Consider the following 23084-nt stretch of genomic DNA (forward strand, 5'->3'; position numbering starts at 1 on the left):
CCACTTAGCACTGGGGTATTTACCAAGAGGATCATCCAAGGCATGGTTAAACAGGCCTGATGAATTGCTGTCACACACACTGACCAGGAGGGAAGAGAAGAAAGGAATTATTCTGTCTCTTCCAGGTTTGCCTTCAGTTGCATATAAATAAGCCTGATGAGCAACATTTGGGTGTGTTAAAGACACAAGGGCCCACATCCTTGGACCATCAGAACATCAGATAGTGTCCACTGAGCTTCTTCGTCATCTTGAGGTAGATGTAGAAGTCAGAGGGGCGAATCAGGGCTGGTGTTGGATGCCTTTAAAACCACATTCATCGACAGCAACCGTCACCACTGTGGACATGTATACTGGAGCACCTCCTCAGGACAAGACTCAGCTGTTCACCTCCACCTCAAAGACAAAGGACACTCCTTTGAGGACAACAATGTCCACATTTTAGACAGGGAGGAAAGGTGGTTTGAAAGAGGAGTCAAGGAAGCCATCTATGTTAAGCTGGAAGAACCTTCCCTTAACAGAGGTGGTGGCCTCAGACATCATCTTTCTACCACATACAATGCAGTGATTCCATCCATTCCCAGGAAGTTTGCACATACTCACAGTAAGAACAAAGGGCTGTCAACCAGTCCCCCACACACCTGGCCCAGTCAGCCAGAACATCACAGGTAATTATGGATCCTGCTAGATCCACCTCTCGAGGGTGGATCTAGCAGGATTGGCTCAAATGTGGCTCAGGTGTGAACGCAAATGTGGCTAACACATATGGATTGATCTGGATGTGGCCAAATCCTGCTTAAGCCACATTTTTTTCCCCAGTGTGAACGGGGCCATAGTGCTATTGTTTGAGGTCTGCAACCACATATAAACCATGTTTCCCCACCAAACAGTTAGAACTGAAGAAGCTGCTTGGATGAGCAGCGAAACGTCTTCTAGAAAACTCTACAAGTCCAGACGCCTTGCTTCAATCTTCTCTACGTATGATGACCTGGATGACTGAGAATCTTCATCAACATACACTGGAACAGTTTCCTGGTTAAAGAGCACCTTTCTTGTCAGCTTCCTATTTTCACCCACAGCTGCCTCAGAGAACAGTTTACGTAACTCATCTACTTCTATCTTAGGCTACTCTCAGTCGCCTCTCTAAAACCACTAAGCTGTCATGTTTTGTTAGCTAAAACTCCACTAATATGTAGAATGTCTTACATCATATGATCCTTCCGACCCTTTAACTGTGCAGCACGGCACCTAGTTTGAACCTGGTGGCTTTGTAGCACTTTTATGACAAGCACTTACAAGATTGCAGTGTAAGTTGAATTCAATACAAAGCCGGGAAGGCTGCCAGACATTATCTGCTGCTCCGCCATCCGTTTCCATGACAGACATTGAGGGGCATTAGGGATCACTAGCTGGCACTCTCACATACAGAGATGTGCATTAAGCACATATTTCGAATGGCAGCTATTGTGTGTGACCACAGTAGATGATCTGACTTCTGCTTTAAGTACACTAAATTACTCCAGCTTGTACAGCGTAATGAGTGTTATGTTATTTTAAGGCATTCGCTGGAGTGTATGAATCCAAATGAAGGATTTGATCATGACATGTAAAAAAAAAAAGGAAGCTAGAATCCCTACTTGGAGTAACTGTGAGATAATTACAGATCCATCAGTGCCTGAAACATTCAGAGATGTGAGGTTTTTTTATCTGCCAACCTCTCACATTAAAAACTAACATATTGTTTCCCCTCCAGCTGTGAGGGTGTGAGGAGCTCCCAGATGTCGCTGCTGCTGCTGCTGCTGCTGCAGTGGCATTATGTAAGTCAGTGTAAACGAGAGATTTCCCTGACTGTCACATGGGTTGCACAAAACACTGACAGATAGCGGATTATCCACTGGATTTGCAGTGAAAATCTGCCTTTTTATAGATGACAGTTCTGCTTTTACTGGATGCACACCAGGAAAAAAAAACACACAATAAATTTATGGGACACTGGTTATTGTACATAATAGATGAAAGGGTCTTGAACCCAATATGAGGGCGCAGTCAGTGCCTCACTCTGCTGACTCAAAGCTGTCTTAATCCTCCAGATAAATGCATATTGGTGACACTTGGCTTAGGATGTGATGATGGAGAGGCGAGTATGAGAGGTTTTGTGTCATAAATATTTGACTCATCCTCACGCCATAAGGAGCAAAAAATTGAGGGTAATGAGAGAAATGGGAAAACACATGAGGATGTTCCACTTTCACAGGAGAAAACAAGACAAACAGCAGGGCATCTGCAGCTTTTCTGCTCCACATATAGCTGCTGGAACACATTGATTACACTGGATCATTATCATCTACTGCTCCTACCAGCGATGGACATATCCCGTCTGTCTTTTCAGCTTTAATGACTCTATTTCAAAAGCACACACATAGTGCAGCAAAAACTTACACACATAGTTGTATCGATTTCCAAACGTCTGATCATTTCTTATTCTCCATTACTGCATGGATTCATCTGTCCGCTCTACATTATTGACCGATTGGTATATACAGCAGCTAAGTCTGCGAGGAGGGAGAGGAAACAGGAATAGATTCATCACATAGAGAGAGAGAGAGGAAGAGAGGGGGAGAGACACTGGGATGACCTCACTTTATGTGAGAAGCCTTACAAGAGGAAAAGTGGAGAGTCTCAGTGAAGGAAGAGATTTTAAATAAAGCTGCTGAAAGAAAAATGGATGATTTAGTTAGGACATGGAAAAAAAACACAAAATCTCATTGGCTGAGGAGATTTAATGAACACACACTAGATGTAAACAAACCCACTTAAAGTCTCCAATTTGTTGGCTACATGTCAAAGCAGTTTAAAAAAGCACTTCATCTAGATGCACAGACAGTATAAGCATCTATCTGTCATCTTTTTTGCTGAATGCATGCAGGTAGGGGGCGGTGAGAGGCCGCTGGAGAGCAGTCAGAGTGTGTGTTTGTGTGTGTGTGTGTGTGTGTGTGTGTGTGTGCTGGCAGGGTGAAGCGGATCGTGGCAGAGCAGCAGAGATGTAGCAGCGTAGCTCGCTGGGACTCCGTGGACAAGCCGTCTGTCACTTTTTTTTTTGTTACTAGGAATAATCTGTCTCACCGCGGAACGGGAAACATCGGATGTATTTGGAAGCGCAGACACACTGCGTGGATGCTCAGCGTGATGCGACCGAGAAGAGTTACCTGTGGGGGGAAATATTTATGTTTCGGGACGGTTTTGTTGGAATAGCTAGTTGCTAGCGCTGGGCTAGCGACTGAGCTGCTACTTCGAACGTACACTGCAAGGATGCTACGGTGGATACGACAGCAGCTGGTAAAAAAAAAAAACTGCTTCCTAACCTTTCTCATAGCGCCATTAGTTCGCTACAATAGTTTTAGTGAAGTAATATAAAGTGCAGCATATAGAAAGCTGTATTAACTTCATTTTGATGTGTTTTATCGAGCTAACCTAGCTAATTAGCTGCTGTGTGTGTGTCCAAAACAATCCTGTCTGTCTTGTCTTGATGAGAACCAGGTACAGGTTGTGTGAGCTAACAGTTCCCTTTCCCAGCTAGCTATCTTTAATTTGCTGATAATGAATAATAAACCTCATTTGTTTAGATAACAACAGCACTCAGGTATACGGTCTAAAGTATTTTAATGGTTTTGAATTGACTCTGTTTTCATTGTAAAAAATATACCTGAAAGTTACCAAACTTAACAAGCTAGCTAAGCTAGCTAACGTTGGAACTTTGAACAGCGTTGCTAACTTTTATCTGATTTAGTCGCGCTCTTCTAACTCATACTAAGTTCTTTTGTGTGTTTTTGTTCTCACTTTTTTTGTTGTAGTCATAAAAACCAACACACTAACTTTAATAGCTGGTTCAATATGTGCTCAACGCCTAAACCCAACGTTAGCCCGTCTCATTCTAACCTCCGTTTTTGTGCCGTTAATTCTTTAACTGATGCAAATGTGCACGCTCAGGCTAAAATGTAATCGTTAACATTGATCACCTATATTCTAGACAGCATCCTGTTTGTCAGTACGCATCTATTGTTTGCCTACAAACATGGCTGATTGGTGACGCATTGACAGGCGAAGTCATCAGTAGAGCAGTTAAAGCACAATACCGGTTCATATCAAGGAAATGAGACCTGCCTGATTCGGATTCAGTACAGACACTGATTTACAGGAGCATGTATGAATGTGTTTGGGTGATTTTTTTGTCATTGACAGATAGTGAAAAGTTTATATGATCATTTCAGTTTGGACAAGAATCCAGTCAGTGTACAGTAAATGAAGTAAATGAAGGTGGTGGTGTGATGAATGTGTGCAAATCATGAGATTAGACACACAAAGTTAAACTGTTGATGTCATCTTGGTCAGAGATTTTAATCAATTTCAAGGTATTTTTTACTCCCATGTCTTACTCACTGAGTACTCCCTGTTCTCTGGGTTAGGGGGTTGGTGACACTTATTAGAGTCTGTGACCCTTGTTCAGCTATTGGTTTGCACAGAAAGTTTTCAGTTCTTCTTTCTTAGAGATTAAATCCAGCCATCACTTCTTAAGAGCACCACAGAGACTTAGAGATAGCTCAATTCATTTGACCCGTCCTATACAATTGACCCACCTGGTTAATTAAAGAGAAATGCAATTAAAATGTATCTTAACTCTACCGGTCTAATGAGAAAGTTAGTTGAGGTCGTTAATTTCACCTTGATATCAGCTGGAAGGTGCTGTTTATTCACTCTTGTATTTATCGGTTTCTTTCTCGTGACATGGAAAAGTAGGAGGGAGAGGTGGGAGAGGCCTAATTGGCAGCGTGACTGTTCTGTTCTATCAGCAGTGCTGACATCATGCTAGAACTGCTGCATTTACATCATAAAGACCTTCAAGAGTTAAACCGGAAACTCTGATATTTTGTTCTGTAAACAGGACACGGGAGCGTTTCCAGTGGAAAATCACAAGTTGGATTATTTTCTGATCATCGTTATTGTTGACAAGTCAGTTGTGTATTGATTAGTGACCTCCATATGATGATAAAGTCTACTGTTTTAAAAGTGTATTCTCTCTTACTCATAACAATAATGATGTTGCCCCATAAACCAGTGAATTATGAATGCTGATTTTAATACAATACATCTTTCTCAGTCAGGTTTTTAGTCTTGTAGCTTGTATATTTTTACTCATTCAGGGTCTTTTCTAGACATAAAGCAGTAAAACGTTGGATAATTAACTTTTTTAATGTCAGCACATAAAATAGTTTCCCTTTTTTCTGGAGCTCTGCTCCTGGCATTAATTTCATGCCACACGTTCATGTTATTATTGCTGTTGTCATCATTCATACAGTCAAGTCCTCCTCAGCATCTCTCAGTCTTCCTCTTTGTGTTGCAGTTGCTCCGTCTTTGTTGCCGTGATTCAGCTCCCTCTCTGCCTTTTTCCATTTGCAATTAGCTCTTTCTATTTAATTAAACCGTCTGTAATATGTCTCAGTGGTTGTATTGCACTGCCATTGTTCAGGGCAGTGGTTCCCCCCCAAGGCACTCTGGGACTTGTAGGCTTTATGCAGGGAGTAATTACCTGTCAGCCCTCAAATTGATGCAGGAACAAGAGTCTGCAGACAAAATAAAAGATCTGTTAACATCATAGCAGTTGCTACTATACTAAGAATATGTGATTGTTTTGTTTTGTTCTTTTGGGCTATTTTCCAGCGTAGAACTTCTGTTCAAAAGGATTCAACTCATGTTTATTATCTTAGATTATTATACCTCATCCGCTACCTGTTGTGTACCTTCTCTTTTACTAGGGGAAATATAAAATGGGAAGTGCCTTACACTTGGATTCACCTCATTGGTGTACTTAATGAAACATTTAAGTGCTGCCAGTCATATATCTGTTGGATTATGTGCCAGCTAAGTATGACATCAGCACTGTGCAGCTTTCACACATTTGCTTACTTACAAGTAGAAAGAGGGCACAGCAGCTTCAGGTCTGCGTTTCAGCTCATCGTCACTGCTGGATTTCAGGCTGTTTAAGAACATCGTAATGCTGAAACAACAATTTGATTAGCTCACAGTAAAGTTCTGTCATGTGAAGAGTAGAGGTGTAGTAATTAGATGATAAGTAGAAAAACACAAAACATATTTCTCAAATTTGGAAAGTGAATGTTTTTGTCATAGTTGAGAAAAAACATGAGGGTTTGGAGGGAGAAAGATCCTAAGAAGCCTTCTTTGGTTGAAACTTTATAGTTTTATGTGCTTTTGTCGGTCGTGCAGTTGTTGGAACACATAATATACGGTTCAGGAAAGGCTGCTGGGAATGAGTGCTGATGTATTATCAGTGTTTTGTTTACATGCCTTGGGAATTGGCAATGTGTTCACTTCATTACATTTATGTGTTTCCTCACTGTTTTGTGGCGATGTTTTTCCCTCCTCAGACACTCAAGGCATGAATTATAAATGATGTAACACAGATGTTGTGTTGTGCGCCCACAATATATAGCTTTGGCTGCTAGTTTGTAGTCCTAGGATTTGCCTCATTACTGTCTAAATTTGTGTTGCACACTGGAAATTTACTAAAGCAGAACCCCAAAATCAGGATACTGAACCATTATTTTCCATTTAAGTTGTTACCAAAATGGAAATATCAACCATTAAACATGTAGTTTCCTGTTTGACTGATGCATCTCATTACCTGCCATTGAAGTCTGGCATGATTCAAACTGCCATCATTCGTTAGCGATGGTTCTCTTTTACTTTTAGGGAACTCTTTAAACAGGTATATCTGTGGATGCTCTCATTCATCCAGGTCATATTCATTTCCAAGAGTTTAAATCGAGGCAACTGGACTCAAGGATTGTTTTTTGAAGACGTTTCGCCACTCCCCCAAGTGGCTTCTTCAGTTCTGCTAGTGTTCTGGTTGGGAATCTCCTCTGCTTAGAGAGGGTTTTTCCAACTTCACATAGATGGCTTCTTTGACTCCTCTTTTAAACAGGTGAAGTGTTCCAGTGTGAGGCTGAACACTAAACCAGGGACGACATGACTGTGTGGAAACATGGTTCTTCACAGAAGCATTGAGTAATGCTGTGCTTCCGTTAATTACATCAGGCCACCACCTGTTTGTTACAGCTACACAGCAGTTTGTGTGTTCCCAGCCACCCGTCAAGCCAGTTAAGTGCAAAGATATTAATGATTAGGCAACTTAACTGTTGGCTGATTGATGTGGTTGCTTAGACGTGTCTTAAAAACTGGGTGGTGAACGGGAAACCTTCTTCAACAACCGCAGTCTCAAGTTTTCTTGCAGCAATCATGTAAGCTGTATTATGTAAGCCCGTTACCACCTTAAAGTACACAATTACCATAAGCTGTTGTAATTGTGAGGGATGTGTGAAGTTATTGATCAATGTAGGTGACTCAACATCTGCCGTTTATGGGGACTGTCTCACACAGCTCCCTCCCTGTATTTGTTTTGACTTTTTATGCATTGATTTAAAAACCTGTTTTACCTGATGTCTGAGTACATGTAACACATGCATAACTGGCATGGAGGGAAAAGAACCCCGTTTACAATAACAAGCAGGATTATGAAGCTTTGACCAAATATAAACTAAACATGGGCCGATTTGGTGCAACAGCTTACATGTCTATGTTAAAAAAAAATACTCAAACTGTGCAAACAAGACTCCGTACAAAACTGAAAACTCTGAACACCACTGCTATTTGTGTTTGTAGGCTACAGTTTAGCACAGCTGGATGTGTGGAGAATCTTTAACCCAAGCTCATTTACTTAGTTAAAGTTTATGAGAACTTCCAGTTAAGCTGTGTTTTCCTGGTCTGGATTTGACATTGAGTTGTGAAAGGCCTTAGTCGGTCTGTTGTGAGAATGGTGGTTGAAGTACACGCACTGTGTGTTTTTTCAGGTTGAAAAAGGACACAACATCCTTCAATTTTTCACATTAAATTGGTGAATACGTCATTAAAAACATAGTATTTTTTTCCTACCCGGATAAATTAACTTTTGTAAAAGATAGACTAGCATGTAAGTCTTTGTTAAATGTGATGCATTCATCTATAAAGCAATGGAACCACAGGAGAAGGGTTAGGATTCGACAAACTCAATATGGTCACACAGAAAGGCAGTAATGGTTTACATGTGTCCCCAAACAGAGGTGAAGCTGTGTGGGAGTGAGTGACGTGGCCTGGAAACATTCTTGTGTGTGTGTCTTTGTGTGTGTGTGTGTGTGTGTGTGTGGAAACATGATAGTAGTGGTAGAGCATGATCGTGTATTTTCAAGATGTAAGAATGTTGCTGTGTGTTGTATTGTTTCTATTGTTTTTAACAGTTAGATCTAGCAAGTCCTAAATTAACCTCTGCTACACTCTTAAGAGCCCACAGAGGAAAGGCTTTACACTCCCAACAACACAGTGACTGAAACCACACTGAATGGAAGAACAAAATGTTGCCCCCGGTTGTTTTAGTGTGGCGTAGACTTTTCAGTGGTTACTCATGCTTCTGCAGTCGAGAATAAATTCCTCTAAAGTCAAAATGTGAAATTCCGTTTGCCAGCTTTTATTTTAGTCAGTGGCTTGCAACTCTGATTAAGTTTTTTGTACCTGATAGGATAACTTTGATATGAAATTGATTATCTTCTAAAGAATGCAGAAGATGCTGTGTAAATAACCTGTTTCTGGGTTTTTTTTCTGCCCCACCCTCCTCCTCCTTTCTGCACATTCTTCTCTCTTCTTGTGTGTCCTCCCTTCCTTCCTTCAGGGCTTTGACCCCCCTCATCAGAGTGAGACCAGGACAGTCTACGTAGCAAACCGTTTCCCCCAACATGGCCACTACATACCACAACGCTTTGCTGACAACAGAATCATCTCATCCAAGGTACCTGACGTTTTGTTGATGGACTGTATGATCAATAAGTTTGACACAACTTTCAGAACATGTCACCTGTCCGCTGATTTCTGGCTCCTGTGTGAGCAGTGTTAAACTAATTAGCTTGGATCTGTGCTGTGGCCAGAGACAGATAAGCTTGAAGCTTTGTTGATAACAGGATCAGCAGAGACAAAAAACTTTTATGTTGGCGAGAGCGGATTAGTAGGTCAGTAGGAAGATTGACTGGACAAAAGGATAACAGTCCAAAGTGGCATCTGTCTGCCGCCAACACTGATGTCTGCCATTGATTAGCCAGTTGATTAAATGATTGACAGATGAGTTACAGCACTCAAAAAATTGGTTAAGATTTTTGAGCCACAGAAATGGCTTAACTGACTACAGTAATTGTAAGGCTACATTTGTTTTTATGTCTGCTGTACTAAACAATACATTTAATCCTGTTTACTCTGAGCTTATTTTTCTTATTAATTGTTGTATTCTTGTAAATAATAACGTTTTTTTCTCTTTTTTCAGTACACAGTTTGGAACTTTGTCCCTAAGAATCTCTTTGAGCAGTTCAGAAGGATAGCAAACTTCTATTTTCTCATCATCTTCCTTGTACAGGTAATTACACACACACAAATACCCACGTACATGTTCTTCCCTGTCACATGACAAAGAGTCAAGCGTAATCTCAGCCTTCCTGCCCTACATACAAATGTATGCACATTAGCTTGTGCACGTGTGTGTTTGTGTGTGAGTGACTCATCGACTTCTAGGGACCAGAGGAAGGACTGGTCTGCCGTTATGTTTCAGCATTACACCCACACATTTGGTAATATGTGTGTCTTTACAGCCAGCCCTAAGCGTCAGGCCTTCACTACGCATCAGTCACCCAGTGCTGAAGAAGGATTTGGCTTTCAAATTCTTCAGCCTTCCCCTGATTTATTTGGGACTGTGTAGTGAAGCCAAAACAATCGACTTGACTTTGTCCAAAAAGGCTCTCCTCTCACCCACTCAACCTGCCGGCGATGCTGAAGTCATTGTAGCCTGAAATCAGTGTGAAAAAAGAGCAGTGTGAACAGTGACCATTTTAAGGTGGCCATGATTGGATTCCTAGATGCCAATTAAGAACTTTTATTTCCTTAACAAACCAAGAAAAGTCTTGCTCTTATTATTTATGTAAATTCCCCTAATCGGCTGTATCCTGTGTTATTTGTTTACCCTGCATTTTAATGTAAAAAGGTCAGCTGACCTTGTGTGTAGGCCCCCGTAGATGGGTGCATTTTTCTTTTTATAATACTGTAAACAGTGTTTTAGCAGTGTTACTCCTTGTTTTTTTTTGGAGCATCAGTTTTTGCACAGCCACCTGTAGATCAATACAACAGTGGATGACGGGTGTGTAATCATTGTGTAGCATCAGCAGCTGAGAACAAAGAAAACGGGCGCTTCCACTTAAATGGACTGCCTCCATAGCTCTTGAGATCAGATTTAATTTAGGAAAAGGTTTAAACAAAGGTTAAGTGACGTTACAACATAAATGTCAAGTACTTAATATGGGAGCACCGATCACACAGCCAGGCTCCTTGTTTGATTTTATTTATATCTTATGTACAGAGGTAGTTTTTCAGGTCCATAGCACATAAAATAGTGTCAGAAATGTTTCATCCAATAAAGATTCTGTCACTGCTGTGTAGCGTTTGAATTCAATCCAGGAAGTACGTTTTTAGCCTCTCTGAACTATGGCAAGTCTGCACGTATAACGTCTTTATATGGGACTTCCTGGTGGTTCAGTGGCTCTCTAACAGTCAACACATTCTCCAAAATCATAAGCAGACTCTCTGTTGTTATTGTTTTTTGTGCCTTTATACACTGTCCAATAAAGTTACAAAAAAAAATTCAAAGAATGTTTGTACAATAACACGTCACCTTAACATGCACAAAGAATGAACCCTTGGCTTTTTTTTTTGAGGAAACTGCCTGAAGGGCGAGGCAGTGCTAGTGACAGTCCACATATAGATAGATGTGTGTGTGAGTTCTAATCTGTCAGTCAACCTTTGGGGGAAGTTGTAGATGTTTCCTGTTTGACACATCAGCTCTGACTTCTCTCTGTTGTCTCGATGGTGCGTTTTTCTTGTAACAGGTCACACCCACTTCTACTCTGGTGCTCTGGTACACTGCACTTCCAATCTTTTGACCTTCTCTCTTCTGTGTTTTTCTTCCAGTTAATGATAGACACCCCAACTTCCCCAGTCACCAGTGGCCTGCCTCTCTTCTTTGTGATCACAGTCACTGCCATAAAACAGGTGAAACACAAACAGATGGTTGTATTTCCCTTTTTTCATCTGATATGGGGAACTATGTTGCATGCAGTTTCATTAAAGGTACAATCAGTACAAAAACATTTTCCGTCCAGAATTTGTTGTGTCGACCGCTCTCCCCATCTCATCATGTACAAAGTTGTAATGTGTAATGGTACAGACCCAGGGCTATGTGGTTAGCATGCTAACGTTAGAAGCTTTTAACTTACAGTCTTGGTAATTGTGCATTTTTAGAGTTTAACTGTAGTCAGAAATTTGTGTGATTATAGTTTTGTTAACTGTGCCAGGCTCACATAACAATTGCAGTCAACAGCAATGCATTGATCACCTGTCATTTGCAGTGTGTGGCCTGCTATTAAATTAATTTCTCCACAGGGCTATGAGGACTGGCTGAGACACAAGGCTGACAATGAAGTGAATGGGGCTCCGGTGTTTGTGGTTCGTAGCGGAAGTTTGGTCCAAACCAGATCTAAGAACATTAGGGTAAGATCACAAAAAACGTAACTTAATTTCAGAGTTTTTTCTGTGAAGTAAAAATCTACATAACTTTTAAACATTTTAGCAGTGACACTGTGTACCTGACATGATCTAAAAATAGCTTCTGGCAACTCGGAGCTAACCCCCGTAACTAGTTTTAGCCTGGCTGTTAGATTCCTTATGCCAGTGGTGTCCTTTTAAGCTTGCACTATACAGTAAGGTAATGTTCTCAATGAAAGAAGCACTGTTTGGTCTGAGGCATTCCTAGTATTGAGAAAACATGTGACCGCGATGATCTACGAACTCACCATTCTTGTGTGCAGCTATGCAAGTAACCACAAATACCCCTGGCATCCATATGGCAATTTCTAATAGCACCCAAATAATTTACTTCTTGATCAATATACAATCATATACATGTTTTGGTGTGTTGTTTTCACTAGCTGTTGCATTTGTTCCACCAGCACCACACTTCACAATACAGTAGTTGTGTGATGATCATAGATCTTATCTGGTGGCATTTAAGCCCGCTGTTATATGTTGCTTTGGCCTGTCCTTGTCAAAGTCTTGTACAGCTGAAATAATCAATCAGTTGATCCAGGGATAAAAAAATGTCAGGCGCAACTTCTTAACATTTGCTGGTTTCAGCTTTATTTTATTTATATTTAAAAAAATAAAGTACAGATTAAGCTGGAATTCATCACTAGAGGCCCTTGTAAAAAGAACATTTTCCAGATTCTGAGATTAACAAGACACTTCAGCCCACATGTTATCAAGAGCAAGTCTTGCAGTTACCTTTCACTGATGTAATGTGTTGCTGCCATGGTATGCCTGTAATTCAAAACACTGCAGTGCACACAAATTCTCTGAGGTCAGACTTCTCACAGACACTGTAACTAGTATGTCTGGAGCCAGCGCAGTGCTGCCTGAGTGATGTGTCCTTTAGCAAAGCAAAGCTTGTCAAGCACACCTGATATTGTTTATCTAGTCACTGACAGGAGACTGCTGTGAACAGGAAGAAGATCGTTTACTTAATACAACAGGGTTGCTTTGAAAGTTAAATATCAGCAAAGTCTCCACTAAGTTAGTGTTGAAAATTGTCACTCATCTGCCTACACAGCCTCCGAGGACACATCGCAGTAATGTGTTAAAAAAATAGACTTAATTGGCAGAGATGGAAATGATTAAATAGCCTGAATTTAAATATATTGTTGGAATGGAAAGGTTATTTTGTAACTGTATTATTTATTTGTGTGTCTTTGTGCCTTTACGTCCAGGTGGGGGACATCGTTCGTGTGGCTAAAGATGAAACGTTCCCAGCTGACCTGGTGTTGCTGTCATCGGATCGTGCAGATGGCACTTGTCACATCACCACAGCCAGCCTTGATGGAGAGACCAACCTCAAGGTCTGTGAGCGATGTGAAACACAATGTTAACACACTTACAGTTCGCATAGAAACCTGGTACATAGGTTTTGAAGGTTTGTGCTGAGTTCACAGGACGATAGGAGTGGATATTCATAGGGAAAGAGGATTGATCATCTGCTTGTAGCCCTGGATTATGATGCTAATCACACTTATATTAAAGCTCTATGCATTGAGAGATCCTCACTGAGGCTTATTTATTTGCTTTAGTTTTGCTTTAGTTTGCATATAATGGAAATTAGAAACGACGTAAGGGGACAGATCTTTGTGTGTCTGTCTTATGGGTCATGTGCTTTCAGTGTGTGCCAGGTGCAATGCATGTTGTGAAGTGGGGTTTGAGAGTGTCTCGTTTATGATTATATAATTTTAGTGTTCTGTAGTAGCTGTAGACACTCCTCTCCTTCATACCCGATCACTTCTAGTCTTACCGGAGGCTATGTAACCTAATTGTTTCTCTGGCAACATCCAGCTGCTTCTGTTGTGGTTTATTTATACAGCATCATGGTGGTGGGTGTTTAGTGTTAGGTTAAGAATGTGACGGTGCTGTCTTTTCATTTGTTTGGGTACTGCACAACACACAGAGTATAGATGTCATACAGTTTATTATGTACATCTGTTTTCTGAACAGCAGAGAAAACCAAACACATGTACTTTTTGTTCAAGTATGATGCCAATACAGTTAATTATTCCACTGGATTACACTCACATTTACCCTTAACTGCCATTGCCTTCCTTTGTTTGGTCACCTCCCCGGCTGCCCACAGATCTTACAGAACCAGTTGCTCTGTAAACAGAAAGCATTTCGTTGTATCTGAATCTCTTAGTCTTTGAGCTGTCGCTGCCTTTTAATTTCCTGTATATCCCTCATTTTACACTTTGCATCCTTGTCATCATGTTTTTGTTGTGTATGTTCTTAGACCCATTACTCTGTGGCAGAGACATCCGTGTGTCAGTCAGTGTCACAGCTGGAAGCTCTGCAGGCTGTGGTGGAGTGTCAACAACCGGAAGCTGACCTGTACAGGTAATTGGTAACTATGTGTACACACACTTTAAGGATCAGAACACAGAAAGGCAAGGCCAGTGTGGAGTCAAAGAAAAGATACACAGATGTAGGAAAATATTTGTGATGATTGTGTAACCAGATAGACTGCACAGTCTTCCCACAATAATTAATAGATGGTAGAAATGTTACTGCCATGAAATGCGTTATCGTATGGTCGGAGGGACGAGATGGCTTCATCGATCAGTGTATTTTTAGTTTCTGTGGCAGTTTCACCCCTGCAGTTATACGACTAATTACTGTAGTGAACATTTGTGGACACATGAAAAATAATCACATAGCTTTTACAGCAACTCGTTTTTTGAAGTGCATGGATTTGCTCTGCTTACATGTTTTTTTGTGACAGTACAGTAGTTACTATCGGCCTTCAACAGCTGAAATGCCTGTGCTGTTTTCCAGGTTTGTTGGTCGTATTACAGTGACTCAGCATGGGGAGGAGATTGTCAGGTAAGGGCAGATTTTTAGCTGTAGTGGCTAAAATGCTATCATAGCATCATAAGAACTGTAGAACATGACACAATTGAATTAGCAGTTACATATAAATGATACAGAAAGCATTCATAGTTATATTTATCTGTTTTTACCTTGATTGTTTACTTTTGTCAGACCGCTCGGACCTGAAAATTTGCTGCTACGAGGGGCCAGATTGAAAAATACCAAAGAGATTTTTGGTAAGTCGGAAAATAGTTGAGGAAACCCTGACCTTGTAGCAGCAGGAGAAGCAAATTACTCGGTACAATGGGCAGTTTCAAGTTCAATTGACTGAGAAAGAAAGACAAAATATAGCTGTCGAAGAAGTGGAAGTATAAGCACAATGGAGCGGTGACACTGCCACACCTCAGCTGTGACATGAACCAGTCAAGTTCACTTCAGATATTAAGTGCAGGACTGTCAGTTCTGATTATTGATCATTGAACATTATTGACAGTCTAATTATTGATCTGGAGTATTTGTAAAAGCCAAAACATCCTAAAATGATTCATCTGCAGGTTTAACAGCAGTGGCTCTATGCTTGTGTATCTTGCTGCAATCATGTTATACTTTTGACTTCATCTGTTGTAATACATTCTCCAACCGTGCTGTTGCAGGTGTGGCAGTTTACACAGGGATGGAGTCCAAGATGGCACTCAACTACAAGTGCAAGTCCCAGAAACGCTCTGCAGTAGAGAAGTGGGTCATTTCGTTGTCTCTCATAGTAAGAAAAAAATATTGCTCTCCTGTGATATGCTGAGTAAAATCTACCTTAAAACATTTCCCGGTGGCAGGTCCATGAATACCTTCCTCATCATCTACCTGGGCATCTTGCTGTTCGAGGCTGTCATCAGCACCATCCTGAAATATGCCTGGCAGGCTGAGGGAAAATGGGGCGAACCTTTCTACAATCAAAAGACTGAACAAGAAAGAAACAGCAGTCCGGTTAGTCTGCTTTAGCTTGAAGTATCGGAGGATCTCATTCTCATTGATTTGTGTTTGTTAGTAGCACAGCCGGCTATCAGCCGTGCAGATAAGGGCCAAGGTTTTAGTCTGCATTCCACTTCTTTTTTTTTAACATGTGCAGCCTGCACTTTCTTCCACTTTTCCCACCAACCAATAATTGAGTTATAGAGGTAAAGATATAAAGATGAGGCCACATGTACGTGGCGTGCACACACACAGACCTAGGAGGGTGCTGGAGGGGCTGTCTTTGTGCCTCTAGATTTTGTGACAAGGCGTAAGAAGGGAAGTGCTTGTCACCGAGCCAGTCTGCTGGCATATCAGCCTACCTGCCAACACTAATCAGTCAGAAAGAACATCAGCCTCTATGTATTCAGACAGAGGGAGACAAAAAAATCACAGTTGAGTGTTAGCCATCCTCCCTGAAGACAGAAAGAACTACCAAGCAACAAATTAATCACCATGTTTGTAGACATAGAATAACAGAAACCTGCTGGCTTTATTACAGTGTACACCCTCAGCTGGTGACTGCTGTCTCAGTTATCTCTTCTTTCCACTGGTCCTTCAGAAGCTAGATTTTGTGTTCTAAATGTAAACATTACAACATTAAAGATGTTTTTTGTGTCACTATTAGCCAGCCTCTCAGTCTGTGCTCCTCTTCTGCTCTCCTTTCCTGTCACATACAGTAATTAACTCCTTAATGGGAATGAATTATCCTGCCTACTTTGATTTACAAGGATCACTGCTGAAGACCCATCATTCTGTGTGGCTTAAATGTATCACAGTTTTTGTAAGAGAGTTAAAATCCTAAAATCCTGTACTTAATTAGTTTTTCCTTTCTTCTACTGATGCTTTTCTCCCTCTGGCTTGCTTTTTTCTGCATTTGTTCGATTAATGTTTGACTTCATAGCAGTGATTTTCACTTTTTTTAACCTTTATGTTTCATTTTTTCTCAGATTTTGAAGTTCATCTCAGACTTCTTGGCATTTCTGGTACTCTATAACTTCATCATCCCCATCTCACTCTATGTCACTGTGGAGATGCAGAAGTTCCTTGGCTCCTTTTTCATTGGCTGGGATTTGGACCTTTATCATGAGGAAACTGACCAGAAGGCTCAGGTCAACACCTCTGACCTCAATGAGGAGTTGGGACAGGTATGGAATACTGTATACTGTATGTGCATTCATTAAGCAAATGCATGAACATCTGTAACATCTGTCTTCATTATTGTGTATCCAATGGCAATGCATTCCTGTCTTAGGTGGAGTATGTGTTTACTGATAAGACGGGTACGCTGACAGAAAATGAAATGCAGTTCCGCGAGTGTTCAATTAATGGAACAAAGTACCGAGAAGTCAACAGCAAACTGGTACCGGAGGGAATGACGGACGATTCACCAGATGGATCTATGCCTCATCTGGTAACTCATATTCTGCTTGTACATTTTCTGTAGGCTACTGTATATATTCACTGTGTAATCCAATGGTAAAATTGCTCTAACGTTTATATCTGAGTCATATAGTGAAGCATGTTGTCTTTCTTTTCTCATCCTTCTCCGCTATCTGTCCATTCAGATCGGTGAGGAGTTGCTGTTTCTCCAGGCAGTGTCATTGTGTCACACTGTTCAGATCAGCTACGATCAGCCTGACTGCCTGGTAGGTGGAGACCCATTCTCCCACGCCAATGGATTCTCATCCAATCACATGGAATACTACGCTTCTTCACCAGACGAAAAGGCTTTAGTGGAGGCAGCAAAAAGGTGAGTTTTCTCATCAGACTGCTTCTGTCCTATAATTTAAAAAGTAAAAAAGTAGTTAAGAATGAATTAGAAAAAGATCTTATCTTGGTTTCTGCTACCAGAGGGAACTGGGGATTCACCAGATTATGACATGGAGACGTTTAATTATTTTAGTCAACTGCATTGCCTGTGTGGGGCAGGGGCTGCGGGCAAAGCACACCAGGTGTAATGTTGTGAACACTCACTGACTGTGTCAGCTGCAAAGGGATATTGAAATATGTGTGTAAGTTTGTCTACTTGATCTTTCTACTGTGACAGAAATACAGCATTGTAAGAGGGTCTAAGTCTTGTTTTTTTGTTTGTTGGCCTACATTTCTTGAGAATGTCTGGCCATTTTCCCAAAGTATGAACAGTTGCCACAAACTGCAGCCAGCAGCTGTCCATGACTCCAATAAGAATCGCTAAGTGAATGAATAAATTGCTGCTTCCAAAAGAAGTGCCATAAATAAAAGCGTTTAAAGGTCAACATTTTACCGTCCTTATAGTCCTGTTTTTGAGTGCTGCCTCTGCCCCCCCCCCTCCTCAGGATTGGAGTGGCCTTCACTGGCACCAGTGGAGATACCATGGAAATCAAAACATTTGGCATGTCAGAAAAGTATGTCCCCCTGAGCATCTTTTAAATCACACATTTCAGTAGCCAAAAATTAAAAAAACATATAAGTCTAGAGTGTTTATCTTCGGTCTCTCAGGTATAAGCTACTGCACGTTTTGGAATTTGATGCTGACCGAAGGAGGATGAGCGTTATCCTACAGACTCCAACAGGTAACACCTGTTTTAGCCACACACTATTTTATTTTACTATTTTATTATTAATCACCAAATATTGAATATGTGAAAATATTTGTATATTTATCTCTTTTTTTCATGCATTCCTGAAGGTGGAAAAGTATTGTTTACAAAGGGCGCGGAGTCGGCCATCTTGCCTTTTACTACTAGTGGTGAGATTGAAAAGACCAGGCTGCACGTAGACGAGTTTGCATTGGTGAGAAATACCTTTTTGTTCCCTTTTTTATTAACTATAAGTTAACCTGAATGTGCTGACCATCAGAAAACTATATGTTTCATATGTTTTCATCATCTGTTTATGTGCAGTTTAATGGCATGTTACAAACTACCTGACACAGTTCGTTGAGTTAATAGGATTATAATTATTGATCTTTTTTTCACATACCTCGGTGGAGGGCAGATAAGCAGATGTTAATGTTCAGTTCAGTGAGAGACACTGAGCACTTCAGAGAATTTTACTACAGGAAAAGCATTCTCTTGAACTTGAGATGAAACCTTCAGATATTTCTTGAATTATATGTTCATAGTGTGTGTGTGTGGTGCTGGCATTTCTTAGTGTTACCATGATTACTTTTGGCTCTGGTGCTCTCTGTTGTTATTAGATGATAAATTCTTCATCACAGCACCGACAAATATAGAATACAAACACAAACACACACACACACGCTTAACCATCCCCCACATCGAGTCATCACACGTCAGTACCCAGGAGTCAGTGCTGTGGTCTGGGTTGATTTGTGGTCATCTGCCCCTCAGGCTGGTTTTGTGATATAAAGCCATTTTTTGGTTTTCTCATCTTTCTGTGTTTTTTCTGTCTATATCTCTCTTTCCTATCCACATCATCACATATTGACCCTTCTTCTTTGCACATATCTATCTCATTATCCTTTCTTCATTCTTTTTTATATATTCATTTTTTCCCCAAAATTATCTCTGGGTTTTTTTCTTTTTATCTTTACTGCACCTATCGCTCATCTTTCTCCTTCCCTTTATAGAAAGGATTGCGGACCCTGGTGGTAGCATGTCGCCACTTCAGTCCAGAGGAGTACATCGATGTGGACAAGCGCCTGAATGCTGCCCGCACAGCGCTGCAGCAGAGGGAGGAGCGACTACAAGAAGCCTTCAGCTACATCGAGAGAGACCTGCAGCTCCTGGGAGCAACTGGGGTGGAGGACAAGTATGGATATAAATTTAAATAATATTGACGTTGTCCGTTCTAAAATCAGGTAATATCTCATCCCTGATGGATTAGTCTATGAACTCACTCGGCCAAATGGAAAGTAGCAGCAACTATTGGCTGGGCTTCTTGTCTTCAAAACAGTGAATTTACAATCTCTGTTAAGTAATCCCGGTACATACAAATGAAGAAGAATTGTTGGCTTTTAAAAAGGGTACATAAGTGTAGTGGTATCTAATGGCATTTTGAAGCCTCAGGTATTGTTTACAAAGAAATATGTGCTTTATTTCTGCATGGTTTCTACAGTATGTGATGTTTTTTAGCCACAGCAGCTAATGGTTTTGCTTCATGGCCAGCAATATTGGATCTGAACAATAGCTGTGCACTAACTGACTGACAAGTATTTCAGCAGTTACTGGACAGATGATCATTAAGATGTTGTAGACCTAAATTAACCCTGAGGACTAGCTTCCTGACTTTGATGATGGCTTCAGATTTCCTTTAGCACTACTAGCTTATGTGTAGGTGTTTCGATGGATTCCCATGAAATTCGTTAGTCGTTCATCTCAGAAGATTGATCTTAGTTACTTTGGGTGTAACGTTTTTCTCAATTGGTATTTACTAAGAATTAGCAAAAAATTAGCATACCTCTGTTACTTATATGTGTATGTTAGCATCCTGTGGTCTTTTTATTGGTCATTGGACAACTAGAGTTGTGCTAAAATACTAAGAAAAATAGCAGTGTTCATACACATGGCACAGACAGACACAGTCAGAGGGAGAATCTCCAACAAACAGGCAATGTATAGTCAGCAGGGACATGGACACGTCACCTCACAGAGCCTCTGGAAATGAGTGTTGATATGTGTTTGCATCCGCTCACCATCTGCTGCTCCCATAAGCCTCCCCTCTCACTTTGTTTGTCTCTCGCTCTCTTTTCTCTCCACTGCTCTGTTTCTGTATCTGAAATGAGTTTCTCTCCGGGCACACATGGCTACGATCAAAGAATCTCCTCTATTATGAAAGACAAGCTCAACATTTTCCTCTTTTTGCTTATAGGCATAGTAATATTAGATTATATCAACTGTCTATTAATCTCTATTGGAAAATTAACTGCAGTCACATACAGGGCATATATTCCCAAAAAAAGTCAGCGTTCCTCAATTTCAGTGGCAGTTTCCCTCTAATCTCAGTCCAAATGAGTAACATTTAGGCAACCAAGGACGCAAAACCTTTTAGTTTAATGTCTGCTTGTTTAAGAGGTCTGTGTAAATTGCCTTTTAGTCTAATATATGCTTTGTTTTTCCATACTCCCAGAAACTCTGGGGATCTTCCTTACTCATTTGTATAGGAAATACTGCACGTTTCACATTTCTATACCGTGTTATATGAATACTTGAATTGAATAATCTGATCTCTGTTTCCCTCAGACTTCAAGACAAAGTCCAGGAGACCATCGAGGCTCTGCGGCTGGCAGGAATCAAAGTGTGGGTGCTGACAGGAGACAAACACGAGACAGCGGTCAGTGTCAGCCTGTCATGTGGCCACTTCCACAGAACCATGAACATCTTGGAGCTCCTGCAGCAGAGCTCTGATAACGAGTGTGCCGAGCAGCTCCGCAGACTAGCCAGAAGGTAACAGTGTGTGTTTGTGTGTCAAATTACTTTTTTAAATTGCAAATCATTCCAGATTGCATTGTTGTTACTGAATTTAATCTGTTTTTACATTTAAATTTATGTGGGCCTTAAGTTGTTTGTTACAGGCAAAAGCAAAAAGAGCCATGGCTGTGATGACAAAAAAATGCATACTTTAATAATTCAAATGTGCTTCTACAGTTAAAAATAAACCTTACCTTACTGAGGAAGGCAGGGCTTTTTTGGCCACTGGTCCTATAAGCAGTTGGTTAAGATGTTTTACTTGCCCCAGTTTACAAGATCCCGCTTGGTTTAAAAAAGAAAAGATATACACTGATTATAAAGTGGTCCTAGTTGTTGCTGTCCAGCTAAGACCATAGTTCTATAGGATAAAATGATGGAAATTATTGACAGCTTGATGAATTAAAAATTTACCACTTGATTTTATTGGCATTTTAAAACTTGCGTTTTGAGTGTGAGTTGTTAAACTTTCTTTAAATCCTGATTGAATGCATGTTAGCTTTAAACATCCTCTCCTCACGTTGTCTTCTCTTTGGACTGTTTGGCTCAGGATAAAGGAGGACCATGTCATACAGCACGGGTTGGTTGTGGACGGTGCTAGTCTGTCTTTAGCACTGAGGGAACACGAGAAGCTCTTCATGGAAGTGTGTAAAAACTGCTCAGCTGTGCTGTGCTGTCGCATGGCCCCACTGCAGAAAGCTAAGGTACAGACACACTATTAACAGCAGTAGATCTAAAAATAGAAACTCTATTAAACCCACCCTGGACTTGAACATTACTCTGTTCTGTCTAGGTGGTACGACTTTTAAAGACCTCTCCAGAAAAACCCATCACTTTAGCTGTTGGAGATGGAGCCAATGATGTCAGTATGATACAGGAAGCCCATGTTGGCATAGGTACGCACACATACTACACATAGACAGACACTGAACACGTCAGTATTTGTATTCTGCAGTGTCATTTCATGTATGGTTGTGCGCATCTCCAGGTATCATGGGGAAGGAGGGTCGCCAGGCCGTGAGAAACAGTGACTATGCAATTGCCAGGTTCAAGTTCCTGGCTAAACTCCTGCTGGTCCACGGTCACTTCTACTACATTCGAATAGCTACACTTGTACAGTACTTTTTCTACAAGGTAAGATCTGCCTGCTTGTAATTTCCACTTCACATCGACCTCTTATTAGCCATGCAGTCCATTTAAGGAGCACATTCTAGGCTTTTACATAAATCCTTAAAAAGTTTGTGCCATGTTTTTAATGTTTCTTTTCCTCACTTTGTCTTTTCTAGAATGTGTGTTTTATCACGCCCCAGTTTTTATACCAGTTCTTCTGTTTGTTTTCACAACAAGTAAGTCTCTTTATCTCCCCATGTTTCTGGCTTTTTCATGTATTATTGTTGTTTTGTCCCTGGTTTTGATGTTGCACAGTCCTTCAGCCCATTTCTGTCGATAAGTGCTTCGAGGTTATTCTGAAATGAAAGACAGCACATTTTCTGTATTTTTTTCCATTTAACTTTACACATTTTCCAAGCTTTGTTTAAACTTTAGTCTTTTTGTATCCATTATTTGAAAAAATACAAGACTATGTACATTTTTCCTCCTTGTTTATATGACTCTGTTCAGCCCCTCTTCCTGTTAAACTCGAGGTGGGTGAATTGGGGGTTATCAGCTGAAGCTAATAAGTTGGTGTTGAGTGAAATGTTGTGTTTGTTCAATCCAGACTCTGTATGACAGTGTTTATCTGACACTGTACAACATCTGCTTCACCTCGCTGCCCATCCTGGTGTACAGTCTGTTTGAACAGCTGGTCCATCCACACGTTCTGCAGAATAAACCTGCCCTGTACAGGTGAGGCTAAAGTGTGTATGTGTAAACTCTATGTGCACACTGATATATTATCATTAGCAGTAACTTGAAGCTGTTTAGGGCATATGAACACATATGCACCACAAATGACCTTCTGTTACACAGCAGACTTGGCTAATTGAAGTTTATGTAACATCTGCCTTATTTAACATTTTTCTGTTTCACCAAAGCGCAAACTACTAACTTATTCATTATTGTGAAACGCAGTGA

At 40.7% G+C, this 23084-nt stretch overlaps 1 protein-coding gene across 3 annotated transcripts in view; it reads left to right on the forward strand.

Moving 5' to 3' along the window:
• Window positions 1-3022: 3022 nt before the first annotated feature.
• The window catches only part of atp11b (ATPase phospholipid transporting 11B), a 37716-nt gene continuing 17654 nt past the window's right edge, over window positions 3023-23084 (forward strand). For all 3 annotated transcript variants that reach the window (XM_028404885.1, XM_028404887.1, XM_028404886.1), the window contains exons 1-24: window positions 3023-3333; window positions 8771-8887; window positions 9413-9502; window positions 11104-11184; window positions 11575-11682; window positions 12954-13082; window positions 14018-14121; window positions 14560-14607; window positions 14767-14831; window positions 15249-15330; window positions 15426-15576; window positions 16551-16748; window positions 16856-17014; window positions 17169-17353; window positions 17919-17987; window positions 18082-18155; window positions 18272-18375; window positions 19175-19356; window positions 20787-20990; window positions 21562-21715; window positions 21805-21907; window positions 22000-22145; window positions 22298-22357; window positions 22729-22856. In XM_028404885.1, the coding sequence (XP_028260686.1) occupies window positions 3307-3333; window positions 8771-8887; window positions 9413-9502; window positions 11104-11184; window positions 11575-11682; window positions 12954-13082; window positions 14018-14121; window positions 14560-14607; window positions 14767-14831; window positions 15249-15330; window positions 15426-15576; window positions 16551-16748; window positions 16856-17014; window positions 17169-17353; window positions 17919-17987; window positions 18082-18155; window positions 18272-18375; window positions 19175-19356; window positions 20787-20990; window positions 21562-21715; window positions 21805-21907; window positions 22000-22145; window positions 22298-22357; window positions 22729-22856 (2768 nt within the window). In that variant the 5' untranslated portion in view covers window positions 3023-3306. The remainder of the gene's footprint in view (window positions 3334-8770; window positions 8888-9412; window positions 9503-11103; window positions 11185-11574; window positions 11683-12953; window positions 13083-14017; window positions 14122-14559; window positions 14608-14766; window positions 14832-15248; window positions 15331-15425; window positions 15577-16550; window positions 16749-16855; window positions 17015-17168; window positions 17354-17918; window positions 17988-18081; window positions 18156-18271; window positions 18376-19174; window positions 19357-20786; window positions 20991-21561; window positions 21716-21804; window positions 21908-21999; window positions 22146-22297; window positions 22358-22728; window positions 22857-23084) is intronic.

Source organism: Parambassis ranga, chromosome 4, assembly GCF_900634625.1.
Source record: "Parambassis ranga chromosome 4, fParRan2.1, whole genome shotgun sequence".
Classification (NCBI taxonomy): domain Eukaryota; kingdom Metazoa; phylum Chordata; class Actinopteri; family Ambassidae; genus Parambassis; species Parambassis ranga.